At 40.3% G+C, this 24,172-nt stretch overlaps 1 protein-coding gene across 8 annotated transcripts in view; it reads right to left on the reverse strand.

Annotated features, from left to right (window-relative positions):
- The window catches only part of CHCHD3 (coiled-coil-helix-coiled-coil-helix domain containing 3), a 325,632-nt gene that overhangs the window by 283,181 nt on the left and 18,279 nt on the right, over positions 1–24,172 (reverse strand). For 2 of the 8 annotated variants that reach the window (XM_023737120.1, XM_023737125.1), the window contains exon 2: positions 5,810–5,956. The exons of 5 other annotated variants lie outside the window; for them this stretch is intronic. In XM_023737120.1, coding sequence (XP_023592888.1) covers positions 5,810–5,863 — 54 coding nt within the window. In that variant the 5' untranslated portion in view covers positions 5,864–5,956. Of the gene's footprint in view, positions 1–4,881; positions 5,009–5,809; positions 5,957–24,172 lie in introns of all 8 variants that reach the window. One more of the 8 variants, XM_023737124.1, reaches the window with a different exon arrangement.

Here is a 24,172-nt window from a genome sequence, read left to right on the forward strand (position 1 = left end):
ATGTGTACTACTGTTTCATGAGAAACTATTTGTTCTGTAAGCCTTCACCTGAAGTACTATAAAATATAAAAATAAAATAAAATAAAATAAAAAATAAAAAAAAAGAATCTCCCATGTATGCTCGCCTGAGCAAAGGAGAATGAAGAAAACCAAAGACACAAGGGAAATAATAGTCCAAAAGACTAATGGACCACAACTACCAGAGCCTCCACCAGTCCGAGCCCAGAAGAACTAGACAGTGCCCAGCTACCACCACCAACTGCTCTGAAAGGATCACAATAGAGGGTCCTGGACAGAGCGAGAGAAAAATATAGAAAAAATTTCAAATTCACAAACAAAAAGACCAGACCTACTAGTCAGGAAGACCATGGCCTCTGGACACCCTTTTAACTCAGAAGTGAAGCCACTCCCAAAGTACACCCTTCAGCCAAAGGTTAGATAGGTCTATACAACAAACAATAACACACGTGAGGAATGTGCTTCTTAGTTCAATCGTGTATATGAAACCAAAAGGGCAACGTGTGCCCAAAAGCAATAACGAGAATGCAGGAAGGGACAGGAAAAATGGACGGATGAAAACAGAATTGGGATGTGGAAAGGGAGAATGTTGACACATTGTGGGGATTGCAACCAATGTCACAAAACAATCTGTGTATAAACTGTTGAATAAGAATTTGTAAAGCTTCACGTAAAGCAATGATTAAAAAAAAAAAATCTCCCATGTACGACTTAATTCTTCTTTTTTTCTGAGTCCTTATATCATTAACATAATTTTGGTTTTACAATTTGTTTATTTAGCTTTTATTAAGTACCTAACACGTGCTAGGGCCAGGCAGTGGTATAAATGTATGCTGACATGAAAGACAACGTGGTCCAGTGCAGGAGTTCTTAACCTACAACTTCAAGGGTCCATAAACTCGGGCAGGGGGAAGAAATGCACCTTGATTTTCACTAACTTCTAAACGAAAGTGAGTGTTTCCTTTAATTATGATGGCCTAAAACCAAGTAATATTAGCCATCAAAAAACCAAAACCAAACGCCTGTGTGTCACCAATAGAAATCAGATGTTTTCATAACACATTACAGTTGTTGCAGACATTTCAAAGTATCATTCGTGTCCATCATCCCTTTTAAGTAACAGCAGTTAATACATCCAACACCAGATCTAATAAGTATATTACTATGTTAAAAATCTGTTTTTCAACTGTTATAAATGGTTTCCTTTGTAATGCTATATGTATTATGTATCTAAAAACTCTTTTCTGATAATGGATCCATAGGTTTCACGAGATTGCCAGAGGAGACTATGGCACAAGCAAGTTTAAGAGGCGCTGACCCAGAAGAGCACACAGGTTTGGAGTGAAGACCCAAGCTTAATCCAGGTGTTTGTACTTGTGGCCCAGGGGTAAGTCACTGCGCCTCTCAGAGCCTGTTTTCTCATTTGCAAATTCTTCTGGAGATCATGGAATGTGATGACGAATAAAAGAGCAGGAGTCAAATGTTAGAGGACGTCAGATTATGGTAAAGATGCCAGAGTCTCTGGGTTACGTACATCAGATTTAAGGGCAACTCGTACCTGCCCTTTTATGTTACGTAAATTTGCCCTCACTTTGAACAAGTTCTTGCAACAGATCCCTACTTGCAACAAATTTTTCATTACAATCACCTTCACTTGCTGCACATGCAGCTTTTAAATCACTGAAAAAGCTTCAAACCTTTTCTTGCACTAAAGTAAGACTAAATAAGAACTGTACGCACCCATTCCTGCTTACCTACAAATTCAACTTAAAGACAGAGTTAGGAAGGGATCTCGTTCGCAACCCAAGGATTGCTTGTATATAGGTCAAACAACTTCTTTAAAGATTTAACAAAAAAAAAAAGTTTCAGAGATTCAAAAGGATACTTTACAGTCTTATCCTAACCTTGTAAAACATCCTGCCCTCAGATAACATAAAAAAGATAATGCAGAAGATCAAAATGATTTTTAAGAAATGAACCAAACCCAAAGAGCCACAGCTCATTATTTCACATAATCATCTAAACTTTTGTCACTCAAAAAAAGTTGCTTTTCTTAATTTTTAATTTATAAAATAAATATGTTTTTTGTTTATAAAATAAATAGGTTGCAAATGGATAGTGGTGATGGTTGCACAACATGGTGAATGCAATTAATATCAATGAATTGTACAGTTAAAAACACTTAAAATGGCAAATGTTTTGTTAAAAATATTTTACTACAATTTTTAAAAATGTTACTTTAACTGAGTTAAATCAATAAGAAGAAAAATATTAACAGTTACATTTAAGATGCAAATGTGATGTATCCTCAAGCAAAAACTAATCTCATTACTTTATCTTTACCACAAAGTAGAAAACACAAGTTGTGTTGGAATGGTTTTTTGTTCAAATGTGTGTTGTAAAAACCAAACTCACTACCTTCAAGTCAATTCTGATTCACAGGCAACCCTACAGGATAGAGTAGAACTGCCCCATTGGGTTTCCAAAGCTGTAATCTTTATAGAAGCAGACTGCCACATCTTTCTCCTGTGGAGTGGCTGGTGGGTTCAAACCACCAACCTTTCGTGAAGAGCTGAGCACTTAACCACCAGTGCTCTTCAAAAATCATAGGTCTAATTATAGGTGGGGAAAAAAAATCCCACCTGTGATGCCTGAATTAAAAAGAGCAAACAAATTAGCTAAATTATTTAAACACTGGCTCAACTAATACAGACCAAAAAAAAATTTTTTAAGTCTTTACCCCTCAGAATTTGGAAGCTAAAGAGAGGAGAGATATAGATAATTAAAAAGAAAAAAGAAAAAAAAACCACAGTTAGCTTTAGATTAGATTCAGTAAAAGATACCCACTCCGTTAGAATCCTTTAGTGAGCAACCACCTTGTTTGCAGAGAGAGAAGCCATGCGCCAGAGGGTAAATGCAGGGAGGAGAGAAAGCAACTGCTACCTGCCAGTAGTCTAACACTGGGCTGGGAAAATAATCTGTATATGGAACTTTAAATGACCACAAAGCAACAACAATTTTACCCATCACTAAGAATAATATAAAACAATAAAATAACATGCCTTGAGCATTATGCTCTTTTAAGAACTATCTACAGGGGATCAAATTGGCAATAGCAACTCAAAAGATTTGATAAGAACCTAAGGGGGCAGTGAATTTATGTTAATGAGGGAGGAACAACTCAGGAAAGGAGGGTGAGAATGGTTGCATAACTCGAAGAATGTAATCAATGCCACTGAATTTTACATGAAACTATTGAATTGGTGTATGTTCTGCTCTGTATATTCTCAATAACAACAAAAAATAAACTATAAAAAAAGTGATCAGAGTTTCATAGGGATAATCAAATAAATCTTCCTGGAAGAGGTAGAACTTTACTGATTTTAAGGATGAATCTGGTCTCACGAAGAAGAGAGGGGGAGGGGTGACAATGAAAAGAGAGGTGATACACAGGGAAGTGAAGAGGCAGGAGAGAAGCAGGGATCAGAATGGTTAGTTTAGCAAGTAACAAAAGGCGATCTCCTTTCTGAATTTAATCATCAGAATAGCTACTTATAGATAATTGGGAATTCATTATCAAAGGCTAAGTATAAGAAACTGCCTCCTAAAAAATATCATTTAAAACATCTCAGACACAATAATGAGTACTTGAAAAACAGCAATAAAATAGAAATATATGTGTAAATAATGCCCATGCAAGCCCCAAAATATATATAAATTCACAAAGTGAGAGACTTCTTCAGAGTTATCTGAAAGCAAGGAACCAGAGGGAGGATGTCTTGCAAGTTTCCACCTAGAGACTGGATTTTTTTTTTTTTAAATACGTATATATCTGACTTTAAATCACATAAAATAAGTTGACTTAAAGTACTAAACACATTAAGTTTGTAAGTTTTTATTTTGAAATAATTTCAAACTTACATAAAAGTTACAATAGTACAAAAAATTCACATGTATCTTCACTCAGATTCCCAATTAACAGATATATCTGATCATTCTTCACACACATACATATACCTTCTTCTGAAACATTTGACAGTAAATTGCAGACATGATGTCCTTTACTCCTAAATATTTCAGTGTATATTTCCAAAACATAACAATAATCTATTATATAACTACAGTACAAGGATCAAAATTAGGAAATTAAAAGTCATACAATACTATAACTACAGATCTTATTCAAATTTCACCGATTGTCAATATATGTCTTTTAAAGAAAAGAAAATAATAATATGGTCCAGATCCAATCCAGAATCATGTACATTTATCATATCTCTTTAGATACATGATTTTTTCTTAATCCATTGAAGGCAGACTTAATCAAATTTAATAATTCCATGGCAAATAGTGCATAATTTTATCCTAATTCATTTTTCAGTTCTATTTACATGGTCTATTATGATAGACTTCTATCTTTAAAAAAAAACACTATAGGAGAAGACTTGCTTATAATTATATGAAGCATAGCAAATGCTTCCTCACCCATAAGAGGACCCACAAGACTATGTGGTATTATTGCTAATTGTGTTCATTCCCGTTTCTCATCTAGACCATCAACACCTGGAGGGCAACAAGCCTCACTTATCTTTGTATCTCTCCTAATTTACAAATAACTATGAATGTCTGAACAGCAAGGTATATTGAAGGGCACTGATGTTTGAAAGATATTTCAACAAGATAGACACCAGAGTTATCACCTATCCAGGTTAGACTCTCAGTTAGGATTCTGCACAAAACAGAAAAGGGAACGGGTACATTGAAATGATTAGAGAAGAATAGTACTTGAACAATATCTTTAACTGTGGTGGTAAACATTTAGAACAAAGAAAATACTCCATACTGCAGACCTCCACTATTCACCTCTGGTCAGTGACTCCTTGATCAACGTCCCTTCACACACAGTGCACTGCTGCCATATTCCACTGATTCTCCAACGCACATTTGTTCACATTTTAACATCTCTGAAATCGATGGCATCTTACTGTCACTGTGGGCCAGGGAGCAGTCAGAACATAGTTTGTGACATTGTCTTTGTAAGATTAAGAAAGCAATAGCATCAAAACATGCAGAACAAGCATCAACAGCTTGGGAAAAACGTAGAGTCAATAGTAGAGCACTCTTACGAAATGCTACATCACTAGTAGTCTTAATGGCATAGAGGGTGCTAGCCAGCCAGCCAGTTGCCATTGAGTTGATTCCAACTCATGGTGACCCCATGTGTTTCAGAGTAAAACTGAGCTCCAGAGGGTTTTCAATGACTATGATCCTTTAGAAGTAGATCACCAAGCCTTTCTTCCAAGGCACCTCTGGGTGGATTCAAACCATCAACCTTTCAGTTAATAGCTGAGAACATCACCATTTGTGCCACCCAGGGACTCCATGGACGGTGATACTATGTAGGAAAACACTGCCATGGACAACCCGGGGTTGAAAAGCGATTCAGAAGACTGGGGTTCTAAATGTGAGTAAGTTTCAAAGGTATCTCCACCAGTCCATTTCACTTACATTTTCCTTTTTATCTACGTTCTCTTAATAAATAAAGTGAATATTCTAATGGACAAGAAAGCATTTTATTATAGCTTAATTGTCAAGGTTATTTCTTGGTGGAACAGAAAATAATGGCATATTTTATAATTGATGGCATTTTACATTCAGTAAAACACAGTATTTCTAGCACAGGGTAGGCCGGGCAACGTTCTTGAAGAGTTCCTTCAGAAACAGACCACGGCTAAGCTAGAAAGCCTAGCAGCATTACACCTGCCCGCTTTAAACTTCTCCAGACACTTACAAGGTTCTCGCCAGCCAGCAGGGCACTGCAGCATTCAAGCATCCACCTCTGCATTCAGAAGGCACCATCTGCATTTACATTAGAACATGCTCCTGGCTCATAACAGAGCAGACAAACAGCATGGGGAGACGGCATGACACACACACCCTATAAACCAAAACACAGCTGGTATGTTAAATTTAGACCTACCAACCTTGACAGTACCTTTTTAATTACTATTTTTTCCCCTAATCCTCTGTAATGAGTTTTTTAAACCTAGAAGCTACCAAAAGCATTTTTCTGTTACCTAGGTTATTCTAGTCATCATACCCAAATAATTAAGCATAAATAAATTATTTTAAAGCAACAACTTTTTAAAATGCATATTCTTGCATCTTGGTCATTTTTAAGTAATTTTTAAATTTTGTACACTACATCTAGACATACACACGTATATATATAAATGGATATTTAGAGATAAAGGTGTATTTCAGACCGCTTGGGGACAAACATCAAAAAAGACATCACTCCCATTTATATATATTCACAGATACGCATAAATAAGCTCATAACTATCACATAACTACACGGAACTATATAACTAAACGTGGGTGGTACATATATGTAGCTGCAAATTCAATAATCATTCAAACAATGTTTTGCCCCACAACAGTGCTGAGATATAAAGATGAATGAAAATGGTGATCATCTAAAAAGCTTACAATCTACGAGGGCCCACAGAAATGTAACATTTTAGAAATGAAGGAACCTTACATAAGAGCCCATCCCACCACTTGGCAGATAAGACCACTAAGGCCCAGAGAAATACAGAAACTTATTCAAGGTGATGGCTAGTTGGTAATAAGGTTGAGATAAAGTCAGATCTTCTCATTTCCAATCAGCAATCCAATAACACAGTGACTTACATAGCCTCTATTTATTACACAGTGTTCTAGGAACTGGGTTAGCCCTGCAGGAAGTATTACCTAATGTTATAGATGAGGCAAGGGGCTCAGTGGCAGCTGTGACTGGGCCAGGGTGATTCAGGGTTGAGGGGTCCCAAGGCTCTCCTCCCCTGCCCTGGACCACCAGCTCCGCAACAGCTGAAGGTCACAGCCTCTGACGTCTCCCTGAAAAGTGACCTGCCACAGCTCGAAATCAGTTCACGTACATGTGCTAGATTCTCCCTTCGACTTTAACAAGGTTTAATGGGGGGAAATGCAATCATTAACACTCGAAATAAAGAAAAATTTTGAAAAATTAAAAAAAAAAAAACCATTTTCACACTTTTAAAAATGGATAAACAAAAACCCGTATAATCCCTTGCCCTCAATTTGATCCCAACTCATAGTGACCCTAATAGGACAGAGTAGAATTGCCCCACAGAGTTTCCTCGGCTGTAATCTTTATGGAAGCAGACTGCTACATCTTTCTCCCACGGAGCCACTGGTGGGTTGGAAATGCTGTCCTTTGGGTTAGCAGCCAAGCACTAAACCACTGTGCCACCAGGGCTCCTAGGATAAACAAAAGCAAACCAAAATGATGTTTAAGTAATTACAAAAGTAAATTATTATACCTGCTTAACTGCCCTGTCCAGCCACGCCAGCCCTGGACAAATAGCAACCTAGAGAACACTTGCTTGTGACCTTAGCCCATACTGCAAGGAACCCTGCGCGACTACTGATTGATGTATCTGTGGTCGGTGCTGTTGTTTTCAGGTGATGAACACACACGCGAACATTTGTGTGTATATGTGTGTATAAATATCTATTTGTTTGTTTCAACCAGAAATACCTAGAGACAATATCTGAGCCCGAATGCTGGAATCCAAGTTAGGAATTCCAAGCATTCTCACAACCAGAAAAGAAGCTCATAAAGAGAGGAGCCAAGTCTGACTGTGAGCTATGGGAAGGCGCCAACACCTCAGTGGGGCCGCAGCTCACTTGTAAACTTATCATTAAAAGGTAAAAGGATGTTTAAGTTTCCAACTCCAAAACCCATTATGTGCCAGAAGAATAATTCTAAGAACAATATTTCACTGCACCCATCCTTTCTTTAGGAAAATGCATTGAGTCTCTGTTCAACAACGGGGACTGCCCAAGAAAGAGCATGGCTTTAGCAGGTAGCCCCTGTCATTCTTGCCCATCAGAAATCAGAGAAAGCTGAGGTTCAGAGAGGTGCAATACCTGGCCTCCAAGTCACACCCACAGAAAGGGGCAGAGCTGGAGACCCAGCCTCTATCCTGTCTGGACCTCATTATCTATCAATACCCCATGCTCCTTCCACCATATTGCTGGGTACTTACTTAAGAGGTCTCTCCAAGCAACCTCTTGGATTGCATGGGAAGGGGGACGGAACTTGGGACAACCTGGAGAACCTCCTGCCAAATCGTGATGTCTGTACCTCTCTCTGGTATAGTAAGCCCTTCCATTCACACCTGGGAAGACCTACTGATCCAGCTCAAGGCTGAAGCACTGAGTAAAACCTACAGATTGCAGGAGAAACTAAATGCAGTGTTTTAGCTACTGCAGGCTCTCGGAAGAAATCACAGTAAGAACAATCATATCTGTAGTGAGGCACCACCTGCTGTCATGATTCATGTTCAATCAGGGTCAAGTAGATCAGATCCGCCCACCCCCCGACCAAAACATTCAGCTGAAACATCCCATTTTTTAAGGTAGGTGGCAATCGTATGAAAACAAAGACCACACACATAATGTAAATGGACTAAAGGATTCTAACTGGTGAATACAGTGGCAGGAGAAAACTGTTTTATTTAAATTATCTGATGATGATTTCACTCAATATTTCTTGTGGGTACAGTGTATGATGGATATCTTTCGGCTCCGATCTTTGTTCATTTTTCAAGAGGGCTAAATTTTGCATGAGGGAGCACAGCAGAATAGCTGCTCCCTGCTGTTTCATCAGCATAGAAACTACAAGTTCCTGCAATGTGTGAAAGAAGAAAACCACATTAAACAATTTCTCTAAAGTCGCATGTTTTATTAATATGTGTGGCTTCATAAACACTTTAGTATAAAATAGACTTTAAAGTGCCTGTTAATGAGAAACACAAGATCAACAGACTGAAAAAACAAACTGTAACCAGCTCTTGCTCTGAAGGTGACGGAAAAATAGCGCCATTCCTTCTACTTCTGCCAATGTCATATTTCTTTTTATTAAGACAACGCAATACATTACTCCCTAAAGACAGACGTCTTCAAAACCTGAAAAAATAAAACTATGCTGTTTAAATATATCTAGAAGCGCCATTTTGCTGATACTAAAATAACTTACTGCAGTACTCCTCTGAAAGAGAATGAGGTCACTCTGCACAAGCTTATCAGAAGAGTCCCTTCACACTCCCTAGTGACTCTGAAAGGGTTACTGCATTCCGAAAGCTCTCCTTCACCTACACTCTACTGAGCCCTGAGTCAGAATTGTTAAAAACAATAATAAACATTATAATGTAAGTCTCTAAGTGTATGTTGTAAACATGGGAACAGGAAAAAAAATACATATGCATTTGAAGATACCTTTTTAAAATGTGGCAAAATTTGACAGCTTTATTGAGATAAAATTTACATACCATAAAATTCACACATTTAAAGTATACAATTCAATGATTTTTAGTACACTTTCAGAGTTGTCCAACCATCAGTAATCACTCCCTATTCTTGCCACCACTAACCCCTAACACCACCACCAAGCCCTAGGCAACCACTAATCTACTGTCACTATGAAATTGCCTATACTGGCCATTTAGTAAATGGGATCCTACAATATGTGGTCTTTTCTGACTGGTGTCTTTCATTTAACATGTTTTTGAGGGTAAAAGTATTCTGAAGAAGCTAAGGATGCTCACTGGACCTTCTGTTCATTCATTCTATTATCAAATGTTTATTGACAAAGGTGAGCAGATACCGTAAAGGTCACAAAGGAACCTGGGGGCTTATAGGCATGCATTCTGCCCTCAAGGAGCTTGCTGTAGAGCAAAGGTGCTAACACAGTTATAAGTAATTATTTTTAAAAAGTAGAAAGTAGTGATGGCTCAGAGAAAAATACAGACAAAACGTCTGTGAGTTTAAGGAAAACAAGATAAATACGAGTGAGAAAGTCAGAGTTGGTCTCAAGAAAAAATAGTTAAAATCAGGTATGAAGACATAGGGATGGAAGCATTTCCTACAGAAGCAAATCCATACTTCTTAGCTTTGTTATTCCATCCATATTTACCTCTTTTAGCCTCATCTCCCACCCAATACCTGCATATATATATATATATATATATCTTATAATTCCCAGAAATCACTAAGCTCTTTATGATTCTAACCACTGCATCCACCATTCCTTCTCCCAAGAAATGCCCTTCTAAACATGTAAAACAAAATTCTAACTCACAAAAAAAATATCAGACTTACTGGCCTGACAGAGACTGGAGAAACCCCAAGAATATGGCTCCCAGACACCCTTTTAGCTCAGTAATGAAATCACTCTTGAGGTTCACCCTTCAACCTAAGATTAGACAGGCCCATAAAACAAAACAAGACTAAATTAGCATACTAGCCCAGGGGCAAGGACAAAAAGGCAGGAGGTGAGAGGAAAGCTGGTAATAGGGAACTCATGTCATGGGGTTGGCAACCAATGTCACAAAACAATACGTGTACTAATTGTTTAATGAGAAGCTAGTTTGTTCTGTAAACCTTCATCTAAAGTACAATAATTAAAAAAAAAAAAAATTACATCACTTTCACATGTAAAATACATTTCCGAACTCCCAAAGCCTCATCTCATTATGGCATTTGGCAAAGTCGCAAACTGTTAAAAATAAAATTTCCTTAAGATTAAAAAGAAAGAAGTGCCCTTCCTCCTTCCTATCATCCTCTACCACCAGCCCCATCATATCTGATTGGCAAACTCCTAGTCATCCTTCAACACTTACCTCAAACATCACCACCTCTTTGAGGAAGTCTACCCTGACCTCCCCAGGCAGTTAGGTACTTAATCCTCTTTGCTGCACGTGAACCTCCATTACAGCTCAAACCGCATTGCCAGTACTAAATAAATGTTTGTTGGAACAACGGCACAGAAAATCAAGCGAAGAGCAAAGAAAGGAGACAGAAGGTAATTCTCTTTGGCAAGAGTCAACTTGGAGTGTGTGAAAGACAGCAGTAAAGCTGGGGCCCTGAATGCCATGTTAAAGACGAAAGGCGCATTTATTGGCCGCCTGCTGTATTTCAGCACCTGTATCTGCACTATCTCGTTTAGTCTCCATCATGAAACTGAGACAACTTGCTTAAGATCTCCCAACTATGGCAAAGTTCTACACACACACACACACACACACACACTTCTGTTAAGAGGTGGTTCAACTATGGCCTTTCCATTTCCCATTTGAAGAAATTAAGGTTCATTTCCTTTGTCCCCCTGTTCGTGTAAGCACACCCATATTACATCACTGTCAGCAAAGCAGAGGGATGATTTCCGACTGCCCTTGCGCCCTCCGTCCTGGTGCTGGCTCACCCACTACAAATCATGCCTGCTGAGGTTGTCAGAAACAACGCTGCAGGCCTGAGTATTAGGTGCTTATCATAGTTTCCAATGGCTGCCACAACAAAATACTACATAGTGGGTGACTTTACAGAAGAGAAATTTATGGCCTCAAAGTTCTGGAGGCTACAAGTCTGAATTCAGGTCATCAGCAGAGCTATGCTCAGTCTGTTTCAGCTCTAGGGGAAGGCCCTTCGGGTCTCATTCAGCCTCTGGTAGCCCCAGGCATTTCTTAGTATTCCCTGATTCACATGGTGTCTTCCCTCTGTGTTTATCTGTCTCCCTGCCTGTTCTACCCTTTTATAAGGTGCCACCCAGAAGGAACTGGGATCCAGCTTATGCCAGTATGACCTCCTTAACTGATAACAAGAGAAAAACTCAACTTCCTCAAACAGGGTCACATTCACAGGTACAGGAGTTAGGACTTCAACATATCTTTTTGAGAGACACAGTTCCTCCATGCTGGTTCAATTAAAATAAATTTTACTTGGATGGAAAGAAGAGGACAGTTCTCAACCAAAATATAATATGGCGCTTAATAAGTTTCAGTTCAAAGTCCTACAAAGAAAAACAAACAATAAAAGAAACATGAGAGTTTTTAAATTCTTCACAACGTCATTTTTACAAATCTTCACAAAAGAACCACGGGTTCTGAAACAATAACTATGTCGGTGGAGGTATAATGCTAAATAAACAAAACCAAACCCGTTGCTATCGAGTCAATTCCTACTCACAGTGACCCCACAGGACAGAGTAGAACTGTACCACAGGGTTTCTAAGAAGCGGCTGGTGGATTCAAACTGCCGACCTTTTGCTTAGCAGCCTGAGCTCTCAATCACAGCGCCACCAGCGCTCCATAATACTTAACAGGACCAGAAAAAAAAAATTAGGGGAAGTAATTTATCATGTGCATGTTTATCAAGCTTGAAAACAAATTATTTCTTAATTATACAGTCTATGTTTTTCTCAAAACTTTTTTATTAAAAAACTAATGAAATATGCCAAAGGTCAAAGAATAATGAGGAAAAGAGGATAAAACTTCCCGTAATCTTATAATAATAATTCTAAAAAGTTTCTGAAATAGAATATTAAAGAAACCTTTTTAGAAAAGCTTTATAAAGATGTCACAAAAGCAGTTATGGGCTCAATCTCATGGAATTCCCAGAGAAGTCAACATGTTGCTTAGAAAAATTAAATAAAAACATTGTGTCCAATGGGTATCTCTGATGTCCCACAAAATTAGACAAAAGCCACTTTGCCAGTCTCCTTTTTCCTACCAGAGAAAAATAAGACAGAGCTGATCGGCCTTAGGACTGCCACCAGTGTGCAAACACAGAGTTAAAGCCATCTTATCGAGCTGAAAGCACAAGTTTTAAAAACAGTAATGAGTTGAGGATGTTAAGGGTATTTTATTAAAACTATTATCTGTTTTGCATAAATAAATATAAGGATGATATTCAGAATCCATAACCTAGCTGGTTGCATTAAACAAAACAAGAAAACGTCGTTTGGGAGCTGTTGATCTTACATACTGGTTTATTTAATATTCTTGATTTAATTAAATCTATCCTGATTATAATAATTGATTTTTATAGCATTCTTCAGGTCTACCCTCAAAAATGGCTTACCACAATCAATATTTTATCTTATTTTTTAAGTCATGAGATGGTCATTATGTCAGCAGCAAACTATTAAAGACATTACATGTGAAGAATTTAATATTACTGCCAAAAAAAAATGCAGAGCAAAGCCAATCCCATATAGTCATATGCATGATGGTTACCGTAGCACATGGCAATGAGTTAAAAAAAGCAGCTTTGGGAAAATACCCATTTAAGCTAAACCAAACTCTTAGAAGTTGCTCTTCTGTCTTTGTTAGTAACTACTTAAATGCTTCTGTGTGTGTGAACACACAGGGGAGCCAGCTCCCTGGCCCTCCGGGCCCCCCCGCAACCACCAGCCTGAGGGGAGGTAAGCAGTAAGTCTTCCTTCCAAGCCCTACCCAGAAGCCAATCCAAACCTCAAAGTTCCCGAGCTTCCAGACATTAAAACCCCTAGGTTTCAAATAGCTGACCCTGGGAACTTGAGGAAGTGAGAGCAGAGAGACCACCCTTTCAGGAAGAAAACAGTTATGATAGCCGAGTCAGAAGTTGAGATCTGCATGAGAACAGCAGCAAAGGAGAACACATGGTGAAGAGGGGTTTGCTCTAAGCCCAGTGTCCCCAAATCTCCCTGACAGGAAAAGAGACCCGGGGAGAGGAGGTATCCAGGTGCTAGCTGAGGAGCTGTTTTCCCAGTCAGAGGCCTAGGTCCACACACCCCGACACGATTCCTGTCAACCTAAAACTCCAGGGAAAGGGACTATGGTCAGATTAACTTTAAATTTCTCACGGAGAAGGAAAGTGAGAAGGGCACCAGGAACCAAGAGGGAAAAATCCTGACTTGATCCACCTTCCCCAAACCTTCACAAGCCTATGCAGATTGCTCATTTTCCAAACTAAATTAATAACTAGGAGTGGGACATGAATCTCCACACCAATGTTTCCAAATCAGGGTCTTAGTTATCTAGTGCAGCTATAACAGAAATACCACAAATGGATGGCTTCAACAGTTTATTCTCTCACTGTCTAGTAGGCTAGAAGTCCAAATTCAGGGTGTCAGCTCCAGAGGAAAGCTTCCTCTCTCTGTCGGCTCTGGAGAAAGGTCCTTATCATCAATCTTCCCCTGGTTTAGGAGCTTCTCAAGCACAGGGACCCCAGGTCCAAAGGACACGCTCTTCTCCTGGCACTACTTTCTTGGTGGTATGAGGTCCCCATGTCTTTCTGCTCACTTGCCTTTTATATCTCAAGAGATTGACCTAAAACATAATCTAATCTTGTAGATTGAGTTCTGCCTCATTAACGTAACTACCTCTAAACCTGCCTCATTAACATCGTAGAGGTAGGACCCACAACACATAAGGAAAATCACATCAGATGACAAAATGGTGGACAATTACACAATACTGGGAATCATGGCATAGCCAAGTTGACAGATATTCTGGGAGGACACAATTCAATCCATGACAGGGACCCTAACCACTACTTCCACAAATGTGCACTTTTCACAAGATGATGTTCAAAAGAGCGCTTCTTACAACCCAGGGTCTCAATGGGTATGCTACAGTTTTAACCTGATACTGAAGCCCACCACCTGTCTCTCACTTTGTCATACAGTGGTGGCTTGCCTGTTGCGATTACGCTGCAAGCTATGCCACCGGTATTTCAAATACCAGCAGGGTCAACTATGGTAGACAGCGAAGCTTCCAGACTAAGAAAGGCTAGAAAAAAAGGTCCAGCGACCTACTTCCAAAAATTAGACAATGAAAATCCTTTAGTCACAACAGAATATTGTCCGATATAGTGCAGGGAGATGAGACCTTTAGGTTGGAAAGTTCTCGAAATACAGAGAGGCCGCAATAATGGACTCGAACATACCAATGAGCACAAAGATGGTGCAGGACCCAGCAACGTTTTGTTCTGCTGTACATGGGGTTGCCATGAGTCATAGTCAACTCAGTAACAAACAACAACTTGTGAAGCACTGTGTAGGCACCACCCTGAGCGTGGGGAAGGCCCTCCCACCCATGCCCAATGGAACAAATCTAAATAAGAAAACGACTCCTTGTCATCCTTGTCTCTGGCTGACACACACACTTAGGCACATTAGACGTCATCACTTGACCTGCGTTAGCTCATTCATTCCACAAACACACACTGAACACCTACATTATCACATACTCACTGTAGTTGAGGGTACAAAAGGTAAGTAACAAACATTCCCTGTCCTCAAAGGCTGTAATCTAGTACAAAGGACAGGCAAGTAAAGGTGTAATTACAACACAATGAAGTATATGCTATAAGAAAGATCAGTACTGAGTCAGAAAAGGAAGATTCTTCACAAGAAAAGGAGACCCTTCAAAAAGGCACCCATTGGGGAAGACTTCACTGAGAAGGTGGTGAAATGCTCTTGAGGGAAAAGACGCTGCCTCAACCCTCTGAGACTTTCTTCTGACTATCTCACTTTGCCTAGTCATCTGACCACAACAGGTCCGTGTTTATCTAGAGCAAACACAGATCTAGAGCTGCTTTCCACTCCTATAAGGAAGGGTCAACACCAAGGCGAAGTACAGAAAGAAGCACCATGAAAGGAGGCCATGAGAGGACAAATGAGTACAAGCTGTGGTATCTGAGGGACACGAGTGAGTAAACAAAGTCCTACGTGCTTTGACAGGAAAATGCATACAGGGTTCTGTGGGACACAAAGGGAGTCTGTAAAAGCTTCCTAGGGTGAGTGATGTCTAGGCAGGGATCCAAACAATGAGTAGGAGTTGGGGAGATAAAAGACAGGTAGGAGGTGGGGTGGGGCTGGGGTGCTAGTTCGAAGAACAGTGTTCAGGTAGAAGGGAACAACATAGTCAAATGTTCTTTTTAACAATTGACGTAAGAAGATATTCTAACCACCTTATGTCTTTTCAGTAAGGACAGAGTTATCATTACTACCCTGTAACCTAATTTCAAGTTCCAATCATTTGATGCCAGCTAATTCCAACCCAAGAGCCCTGGTGGCGCAGTGGTTAAGCATTTGGCTGCTAACCAAAAGGTCGGCAGTTCGAATTCACCAGGCGCTCCTTGGAAACCCTGTGGGGCAGTTCTACCCTGTCCTGTAGGGTCGCTATGAGTCGGAATTGACTCAACCACACTGGGTTTGGTTTTCGGTTTTGGAATTCAAATCCAGATTTCAATTAACCACTCATTCAGGGGAGCCAGAGCTCACAGAGCCAAAAGGCTGTCTTACGCGTGCCGTAGCCATTCCATAAAAAAAGTTCTGAAGATCCTCAGTAAAAACGTCTGCAATAATGATCCTCATGGGTTCCCCAGGCTTTCCAAGGAAGACTCCAGTACCCTGACGGCTGTCAACAACGTGTCAGGTAGTCCTGGGGCCAGAGCAGGTTGAACAGGGGACTTAAAAGCACTTCTCATCCCTGGTCGTACTAACTGGGCCTAAACACAGCGCTGTACTTGTAACTCGGAATAAACCAGGGAGCCAGGAAAGGGTAAAGGGAAGAAAGGAAGTGCTAGGTCAGATGTGCCTTTTTAAAATGTTTTTACAAGGAAAAGTATCATCATCAACAACAATAACCTACTATTTGCTTGACAGCTGGAAGGTCAGTGGATTGATTTTGAATACCTCTGCCTGCAGCAGGAAAATGTACATTTGAAACTCCCTTGGGCAATTTATTTTATGAGATCTGGGCCACCCAGATGATGTTCTCAAAGTCTATCAAATTCCAAGAAAGGCAAAAACACTGTTAATTAAATGTTTATTTACTGGCATATTAAATTTAAATCAAAAATAGTAATTTTATGTATTGCAAGGCCTATACTTTATAATCCATTGTTGTTAGGTGTTGTCGAGTCAATTCTGACTCAGAGCGGCCTCATGTAACAGAACTGTCCCACAGAGTTTTCTAGGCTGTAATCTTTACTGAAGGAGCCCTGGTAGCACAGTAGTTAAGCACTCAGCTGCTAACGGAAAGGTCAGCAGCTCAAACTCACCAGCCGCTCTGTGGGAGAAAGATGTGGCAGTTTGCTTCCATAAAGATTAGTCTAGGAAACCCTATGGGGCAGTTCTACTCTGTTTTATAGGGTCACTCTGAGTTGGAATCGACTCAGTCGCAATGGGAATCTTTACAGGATCATATGCTAGGTCTTATATAACTAATGTGTCTGATATTTTATTGTATAAAATATTAAAGTATGATCACAGAGGTTTGTTACTACATCTATGTTGTTGTTGTATGCTGTCAAGTCGATTCCAACTTTTAGAGACCCCATGTGACAGAGCAGAACTGCCCCATAGGGTTTCCTTGGCTGTAATCTTTACAGAAGCAGATCACCAGGTCTTTCTCCCAAAGAGTGGCTGGGTGGGTTCAGACTGCCAGCCTTTGGGTTAGGAGCTGATATCTATGATCTACTTGCTTGTTATGCCCAATAACAACACTGATTCTATGAGAGTACAATCCACTATCCCGCTATTCACTTTAAAGCGAGTGACCAAAATCTACTGCAGCCAACAACAAGGAGCTTCTTAAACACAGCACGGCTCCTTCTTCCCAGGATCATAGAAGCTGCTTCCTGGAAGCTCCTGAGGAGTGTGACGCTATGGCCGTAGTGTACCTCTGATCCACATCATCCAATGCAAGTTACAGATCAGCTGCTCCTTTCTAGTAACTTAGGATCAGGTGGGGAATGGCTGGCCCACTTGATTCCGTACCAACTGGAAGCACTAACTCAAAGTAAATCACGCTACAGAAGTGGCAAGGGCAGGGACCGCTGAAGATTGAATACAGCTGAGGCGAGTGAGGAATCCGTTAACCAGGAAATCAGAGGGCACAAGGGCCTAGTTGCAGTAACTGTTAGAAGGGGTGACGCACTGACATTGCAGAACCTACTAAGCTTCTCTCTCCATGATCCTCCTATACTAAAATAATCTGTTCCCGTCAAGTGCATTCCAACTCAGAGTGACCCTATACTACTGTAGCTTTTTCTTTTCTGCACAATTCCCCTTCCACCACCCCAAACTATAAAGGGATATATGTTATATTATCAATAATTTGTCAATAAATTTTAAAATTTTTCTGTGCCCTATTCTCAATTTTAAAGTAAAGTACATATACATTTTTGTTGGTTTCCCAAATGTAAAACCAACTCAGAGACTGAAGAATCAAGTGACAGGGAAATGCCCTAAGCCTGGGTGAGAGGATGCAGTGCTAGTCTAGGGCTGCCCAGAACAAGCCGTGCCGCTGCAGTCACCAAGCCCCCCAAGTCCAAGTCCTTCTCTGCCTCGGCCACCTAGACCACGTAGCAGCTGTTCTTCCTTACCTCCAGCTTCCAGCTCATCCTTCCCATTATCCCTCCAAAACCCATTGCCACTGAGTTGATTCCGACTCATAGCGACCCTATAGGACAGAGTAGAACTGCCCCACAGGGTTTCCAGGAAACGGCTGGTGGATTGCAACTGCTGACCTTTTGGTTAGCAGCCTGATCTTAACCAACCACTGTGCTGCCAGGGCTCCGAGAACCCCCTTCTATCCTCCATCAGACCCCACACTGCCTCAAGCAGCTGAGAGCAACTTTTTTTTTTTTTTTTTTGCAGTAGGGCCAATCAAGGATAAATAAAAATGTTTACGGGTTGCATATTTTTTCACTGAAGATGAAAATGGCTTTAGTACTATGATGGGAAATACATATTCTTACAATTTAGATTTGTTTGTTGAGTAGAAGAATATCAATGAAAAAATCAGCACTGCTTTTTCAGCCATAAAAATGTTATTAATATCTGGGTATATATGAAAAGTAGCAACTAACACAACTTTCTAATCTTGCATCCTAGAATTAAATGGAGCTGCTGAGCAGCCACCTAGGCCCTGTAGAATAATATTAATTAAACTCAATTTCCCAGTCTTCCCACCCATAAGACTCCTACATGAACCCTTTATCTGAATTAATCTGGTCTGTGTACTGGCCCTACCAGGAACACCTTCCACATCAACACCCCCACCCCACCCCTCTTCTCCTCCAATGCTTGGCTCAAGCCCACTTCCCCGAGCCTGCTTGCCCAAGCTCCTGACCCTCCTTGTCTGAATTCCTAAAGCACCTTCCACACTCTTATATATTCTACCCTGCTTACATACCCCTTCCCTTACTCAAGAAAATTAAACGAGCAGGTGAGGGGCACTATCCTAGCACTTGTTCACTAGCCTATAATGTGAAATCTGCTTGTACCTAAACTCTCTGACACAACTAATAGTTCCTTGTGGTCAAAGATCACTGCCACGCTGATACTTGTTGACTGATGGAACTAACAACTTGAGTTCTTCAACCATCCATTCAATGCACATTGTTTATGGATTTTTTTTAAGAACATAGTATAGTGAGTAGAGAATTTGATTTAATATCTTTAATTCAATACTGTATACATTCCTTGCTTTTAGGAATTGGCAGGCGTATTACCCATTACAGCGCACACACACTAAAAAGTGCATATTGAAGCATAGTTAAACAGTGGCACCAGGAAAGGTTCATATACTAAAGAACTGGGAACCTCAAACACCGTAACTCCCTTCAGTTCTTGTAACACAAGTCAAAGGAATAAGCAGAGCTTGTTTGTTCTGAAGTCTCCCTACAGTATTTTGTCTAAACGAGCCTTAAAGCGCTGTTTAAAAATAACAAGGAGGACTAGATTCTGGGAGAAAAACACATAGAGCACATAGATGAATCTGTTTCCCTAAATTGGCTGCTTAGTTTGAACTGTGCTATTCCCTGCTCAAACTGGTTTCCTGCAATTTGTTAAGGCTGCCAAATATTTAGTGATCTCAGTGATATACTTCAGACAAATCAGCAAATCTTTCTTATTTTTTACAATGACGAGAAATTTAGAGAGAAACTTACACAGTGGGGATAATAATAAAAGAGAGTTCATTTGTCTTTTTTTCCAGATTCATCATGTTCATCTGGCTGCTAGGGGCTTAGCAAACCAACAAATAACCTCCAAATATCATTTCCTGCCTGATTTTTCATGTTGATTTGGGAACAGAATTTCCTCAGCATTAGGTAGGATCAAACATGAGAGGCCCAACCTCACGATAAGGCAGAAAAATTAAAAGACCAGGATGGAGTTGAGAAATATCAATACTCAACATGGATTTTTTAAATCAGAGATCCAAGGTGTTCATGAAAAGCTAAGTTTAAAACTATGTGCACAATGGTATCCCCTTGTGTCAGTCTATTTAAAAAAAAAAAAAAAAACTCACTCTGGTGCAAAAGCAAACCAATATGGTTGAGATAATGCAGCAAAGAATCTGAGGCAGCGAGGACATGCGTAAGTTCTTTAGAGCACATTCATTTGTTAAACTGGCATTACAATCTGCTGTGTGTCACACAGTATATTATTCTGCCCAAACAGCTTTACATGCAAATACTTACTGCAACGAGTCATTGATCTGGTTCAAGGTTTGGCAAAAAATAGTTTCAGCAAAGTTTTAGAAGAACTCACTTTCTTACAGTATAAATTATATTCTCAAAGCTACATATATATATGAGAAAACTTAGTTTCCATGTACAGAAACACTAGTCCATCAACTACACTGCCCTACATTCACACCTATGAATTGCCTAGGGCTGGTATGACTAAGAGTCCTGTGAGGAAGAAAGCATTTTAAAAAATATTAAAAATTCAACTCACATTGAATATATAATTTACTTGACGCTGAAAAATGCAGAAAAGGCCGGTTACCTTTCTATCAATACTTTTTTGTAGGCCTGAAAAATTATTTCATAACACATCTAAATTATAAATCCTAAAACAATCTATTACTGAATACTTACTAAAACCCCCAAATGAAGACAAACTCAGAAGAGAACATAAAGTTTGAGGTCTTCTACTTTTAAAAATATGTTTTTAAAATTCTAAGGAGAATAAATCTTTGTTAACTTGCATGATCATAGTCTAATGGCATTCTTAACATAAAGATAAGATCATTTCAAAACACTCTACCAAATCTTAGTCCTTTGCTTGAGTTGGGGTGGAATGGGTAAAAGCAATGACATACTCAAAGGGCCTGAATAGTGAGCCTTGTTGAGACTTTTTCACATCAAGGCACACATTGGAAAAGAAGGCATTTGTATGGCACATGGGGGTACACAGATGATCCCCAGCCACCCCAGGTCTGAGGAATCAGTGTCTTCAGCACTCCCCTGACACACAGGTTGGGAAGCTGTGCTAGAGACTGAGGTGAAGCAGAATGCTCCCAGAACGTTCCAGTCACCAACAATCCCGGGGGAGTCAGGACATGGCAAGGGCAGGAAACGAGATTCACATACACATACACACACACACACACACACACGCAGCCATCCAGCTCCACAACCTCTGCCACCAGATCATTAAAACCATCTGATGAATCTCACAATGGCAACTGCTGGTACATCCTAGACCAGGACTCTCCAAGAGAACTTTCTGCAATGATGGAAATGTTCTAGACCTACGCTGTCCAACACGGTAGCCACTAGCCACATGGGGCTACTGAGCACTGAAACGTGAAACTGAGGTGCTGAATTTTTTATTTCATTTTAATTAATTTTACTTTAAATAGCCACATGTGGCTAGTGGCTACTGTTTTGGAGGGAATGTATCTGGCCCAACTACCATAACACAAAGAAGCATTCTAAGAGTTGTCAATACCCCGGCTGATCAGTTATGTCAAACCTGAAGATGGGAAGGGACCAATTCCTTGGCACAGCCAGAGCTTACACAATATCAGCATGAGGCTTTGCAGCTCACACACTGAGCAATGCCCGGGGAGCCTCCCCTCCCACCAGCACTCTCCCAAAAGAGTCAGTTTAAGAAACCAACCCAAGAAGCTAATGGTTTCTCTCCTCTCACTACTGAATGAAAGTCAATATGGGAAAAAGCTAGAAGAATCAGCATCACATAGACTAAAGGGTCTTTCCTAAGCTCAAGTAGGACATCACTAAAAGGCAGCTCTTTCCCTCCAACTAGGTTCTGTCACATCCTTTCTACAATCGAAGCAAGGTGTCACTTCAGGGCTCCATCTACTTCTATGTAAAACAGGTTAAAAGAGTGTCTTCCTCATAGGGTTGTAAGGATTAAATGACGTAAGGCCTATAGTAAGAATTTAGCAGAGTGCTTAGCATCATCATTATCCTATTTCTTAACACAGTAGCTAGAAATCTACACAAAACAAATGATATTTTAGAACAAATTCTAATTTTTAAAAACCTGCATATCAAAAGCCAAATTACTTGATATATTTAAATTCAAACTCTTCTGGGTTTCTTTTATACTATGTCTCCACCTCTTACGGTCTTGTTGTATACTGAGCTGTATCTATCCGAAAATGCGAAAATGTTGGAGAGATTTTTTTTCCTGATTTTTGTGTCCTTGCCAAAATATCTAGCTTAATTATCTGCACACAGTAAATATTTAATAAATGTTACCTGAATTATATATATAAACTAGATTCCAAAATGATCAAAGCTAGCTACTTTTAAAATGGATAACGGGACTTCAGGCAACATGGCGCTCTAGGCAGAAGCACCATGCCGTCCCTCCACAGCAAAGATTCGAAAAACTAAGCCAAACAGAGAAAAGAGCAATCCTGAAATCCTAAACATCAAATAAAGAGACAAAGAACTCAGCCAAGCACCAAATGGAATAAGAAATTGACAGAGAACAGAGAGCGAGGAGACATACATGGAGAGGTCCCCAGTCAGCTAATGCAGCACAGATCCACCATCTTGGACCCCTATCAGAGACCAGCAAATAGGGGGTACGAGAAAGCAGCTTCACGGACCTTCCAGCAGGAGACAGAATAACCGGTAAACAGCGATACACACTTTCCCACCCCACACCCTTCTTCACCCCCACTCAGCTTCCTCTGCTTCCCGTGGCCACAGTCTCTTGGCCGGGAAGCAACAGCTGCTTGGATTCCACCCACCCACACTGGCCAACTCCGAGTGCCATTTGTTGGCTGCTGGTGTTGCTTTTTTCCACTTGTTTTGATTTCTTCCTTACCTCTCACCACCTCCCCTGCCTTCTGCTCAAATACCTGGCTCCATGTGCCATCTTTGCTTCTTCCTGAGGGGCTGGGGAGCTCAGTTCGAATGTGGGGCTGCTTCCTGGTCTGTGCTGCCACACTGGTGGGATCCCGGAGCTTTTTTTGTTTGTTTGTTTCTTTTTAATGGCTTGTTTGTTTTCTTTTTCTTTTCTCGACTTGGGAGCCCGTTCTGGCCAGGTGGTGCTCTGTGGCTTGGGCCCTACCCCCTCAGCTTGCACAGATGCACAGAGGGATCACTGAGTGCATTTGTTTTTTGGAGGTTTTTTTTTTTTTTCCTGTTTCTTTGGGTGTTTTTCTTGTTCTGTTTTTTTTTTTTTTTTCTTTTCTCTTTTTGACTTTCTTTATTACTCAGTTTCTCGTCTCTCTATACCTTCCTTCTCTTCCTGTCCCCTGGATACCTGGCACTGAACACCTCTACGCCTTCTAGCCAGGCTATACTTCAACACCTCGGAACAACTTCCCCAGACCTCATAACCGCACCAGTGGGATCCCTGGCAGATTTGTTGTTCTTTTTTCTCTCTAATTTTTATTTATTGATTCTTTTCTTTTTTTTCTTCTTCTTCTGTTTTTTGTTTTTCTCCATTTCATAGTCACTCATCTCTCCACTCCAACAGCAAGCTCCCCTAGCACTCTTTTTTGTTTGTTTCGATGTTTTTTGGCTCCTGTTCCTCTCTCCTCTCTCCCATACCCATCTTAGCTCCACACATCACAATCTTCCCCCTCCATCCTGCCTACCTGCACTGGGCACTTGACATCACACCACCAAGCAGCACAGGCACAGCCTACTGGAACCTGCCCCGCACTGATTACCGGCCCGCCCTGGTGGCTGTAGTAAGTGCCACAAACAACCCATCCCAGCAACTCCCCTTCAGCTGGACCTGCCCTGCTGCACCATAGCTGAGTGACTGACCCTGCCAATTGGAGAAGGAGGCGAAAAGTATCGGGCCCACAGACGAGCAAACAGCAAAGAACACACAGCCCATCTGCTCAGATATAGCCAAATTAAAAAAAAAAAAAAAGGACAACACAAACAAATCTATAATCAATAAATGAGAATAATAACTACTGAATGCCCCGAAGACAGCAGACAGTATCAAAACATTTACAAAAACAGGACAGGATGGTTCCAGTAGGCATCCAAAATAAAACACCAGATG

The sequence above is a fragment of the Trichechus manatus genome, unplaced genomic scaffold (assembly GCF_000243295.1).
Source record: "Trichechus manatus latirostris isolate Lorelei unplaced genomic scaffold, TriManLat1.0 scaffold00097, whole genome shotgun sequence".
NCBI classification, from domain to species: domain Eukaryota; kingdom Metazoa; phylum Chordata; class Mammalia; order Sirenia; family Trichechidae; genus Trichechus; species Trichechus manatus.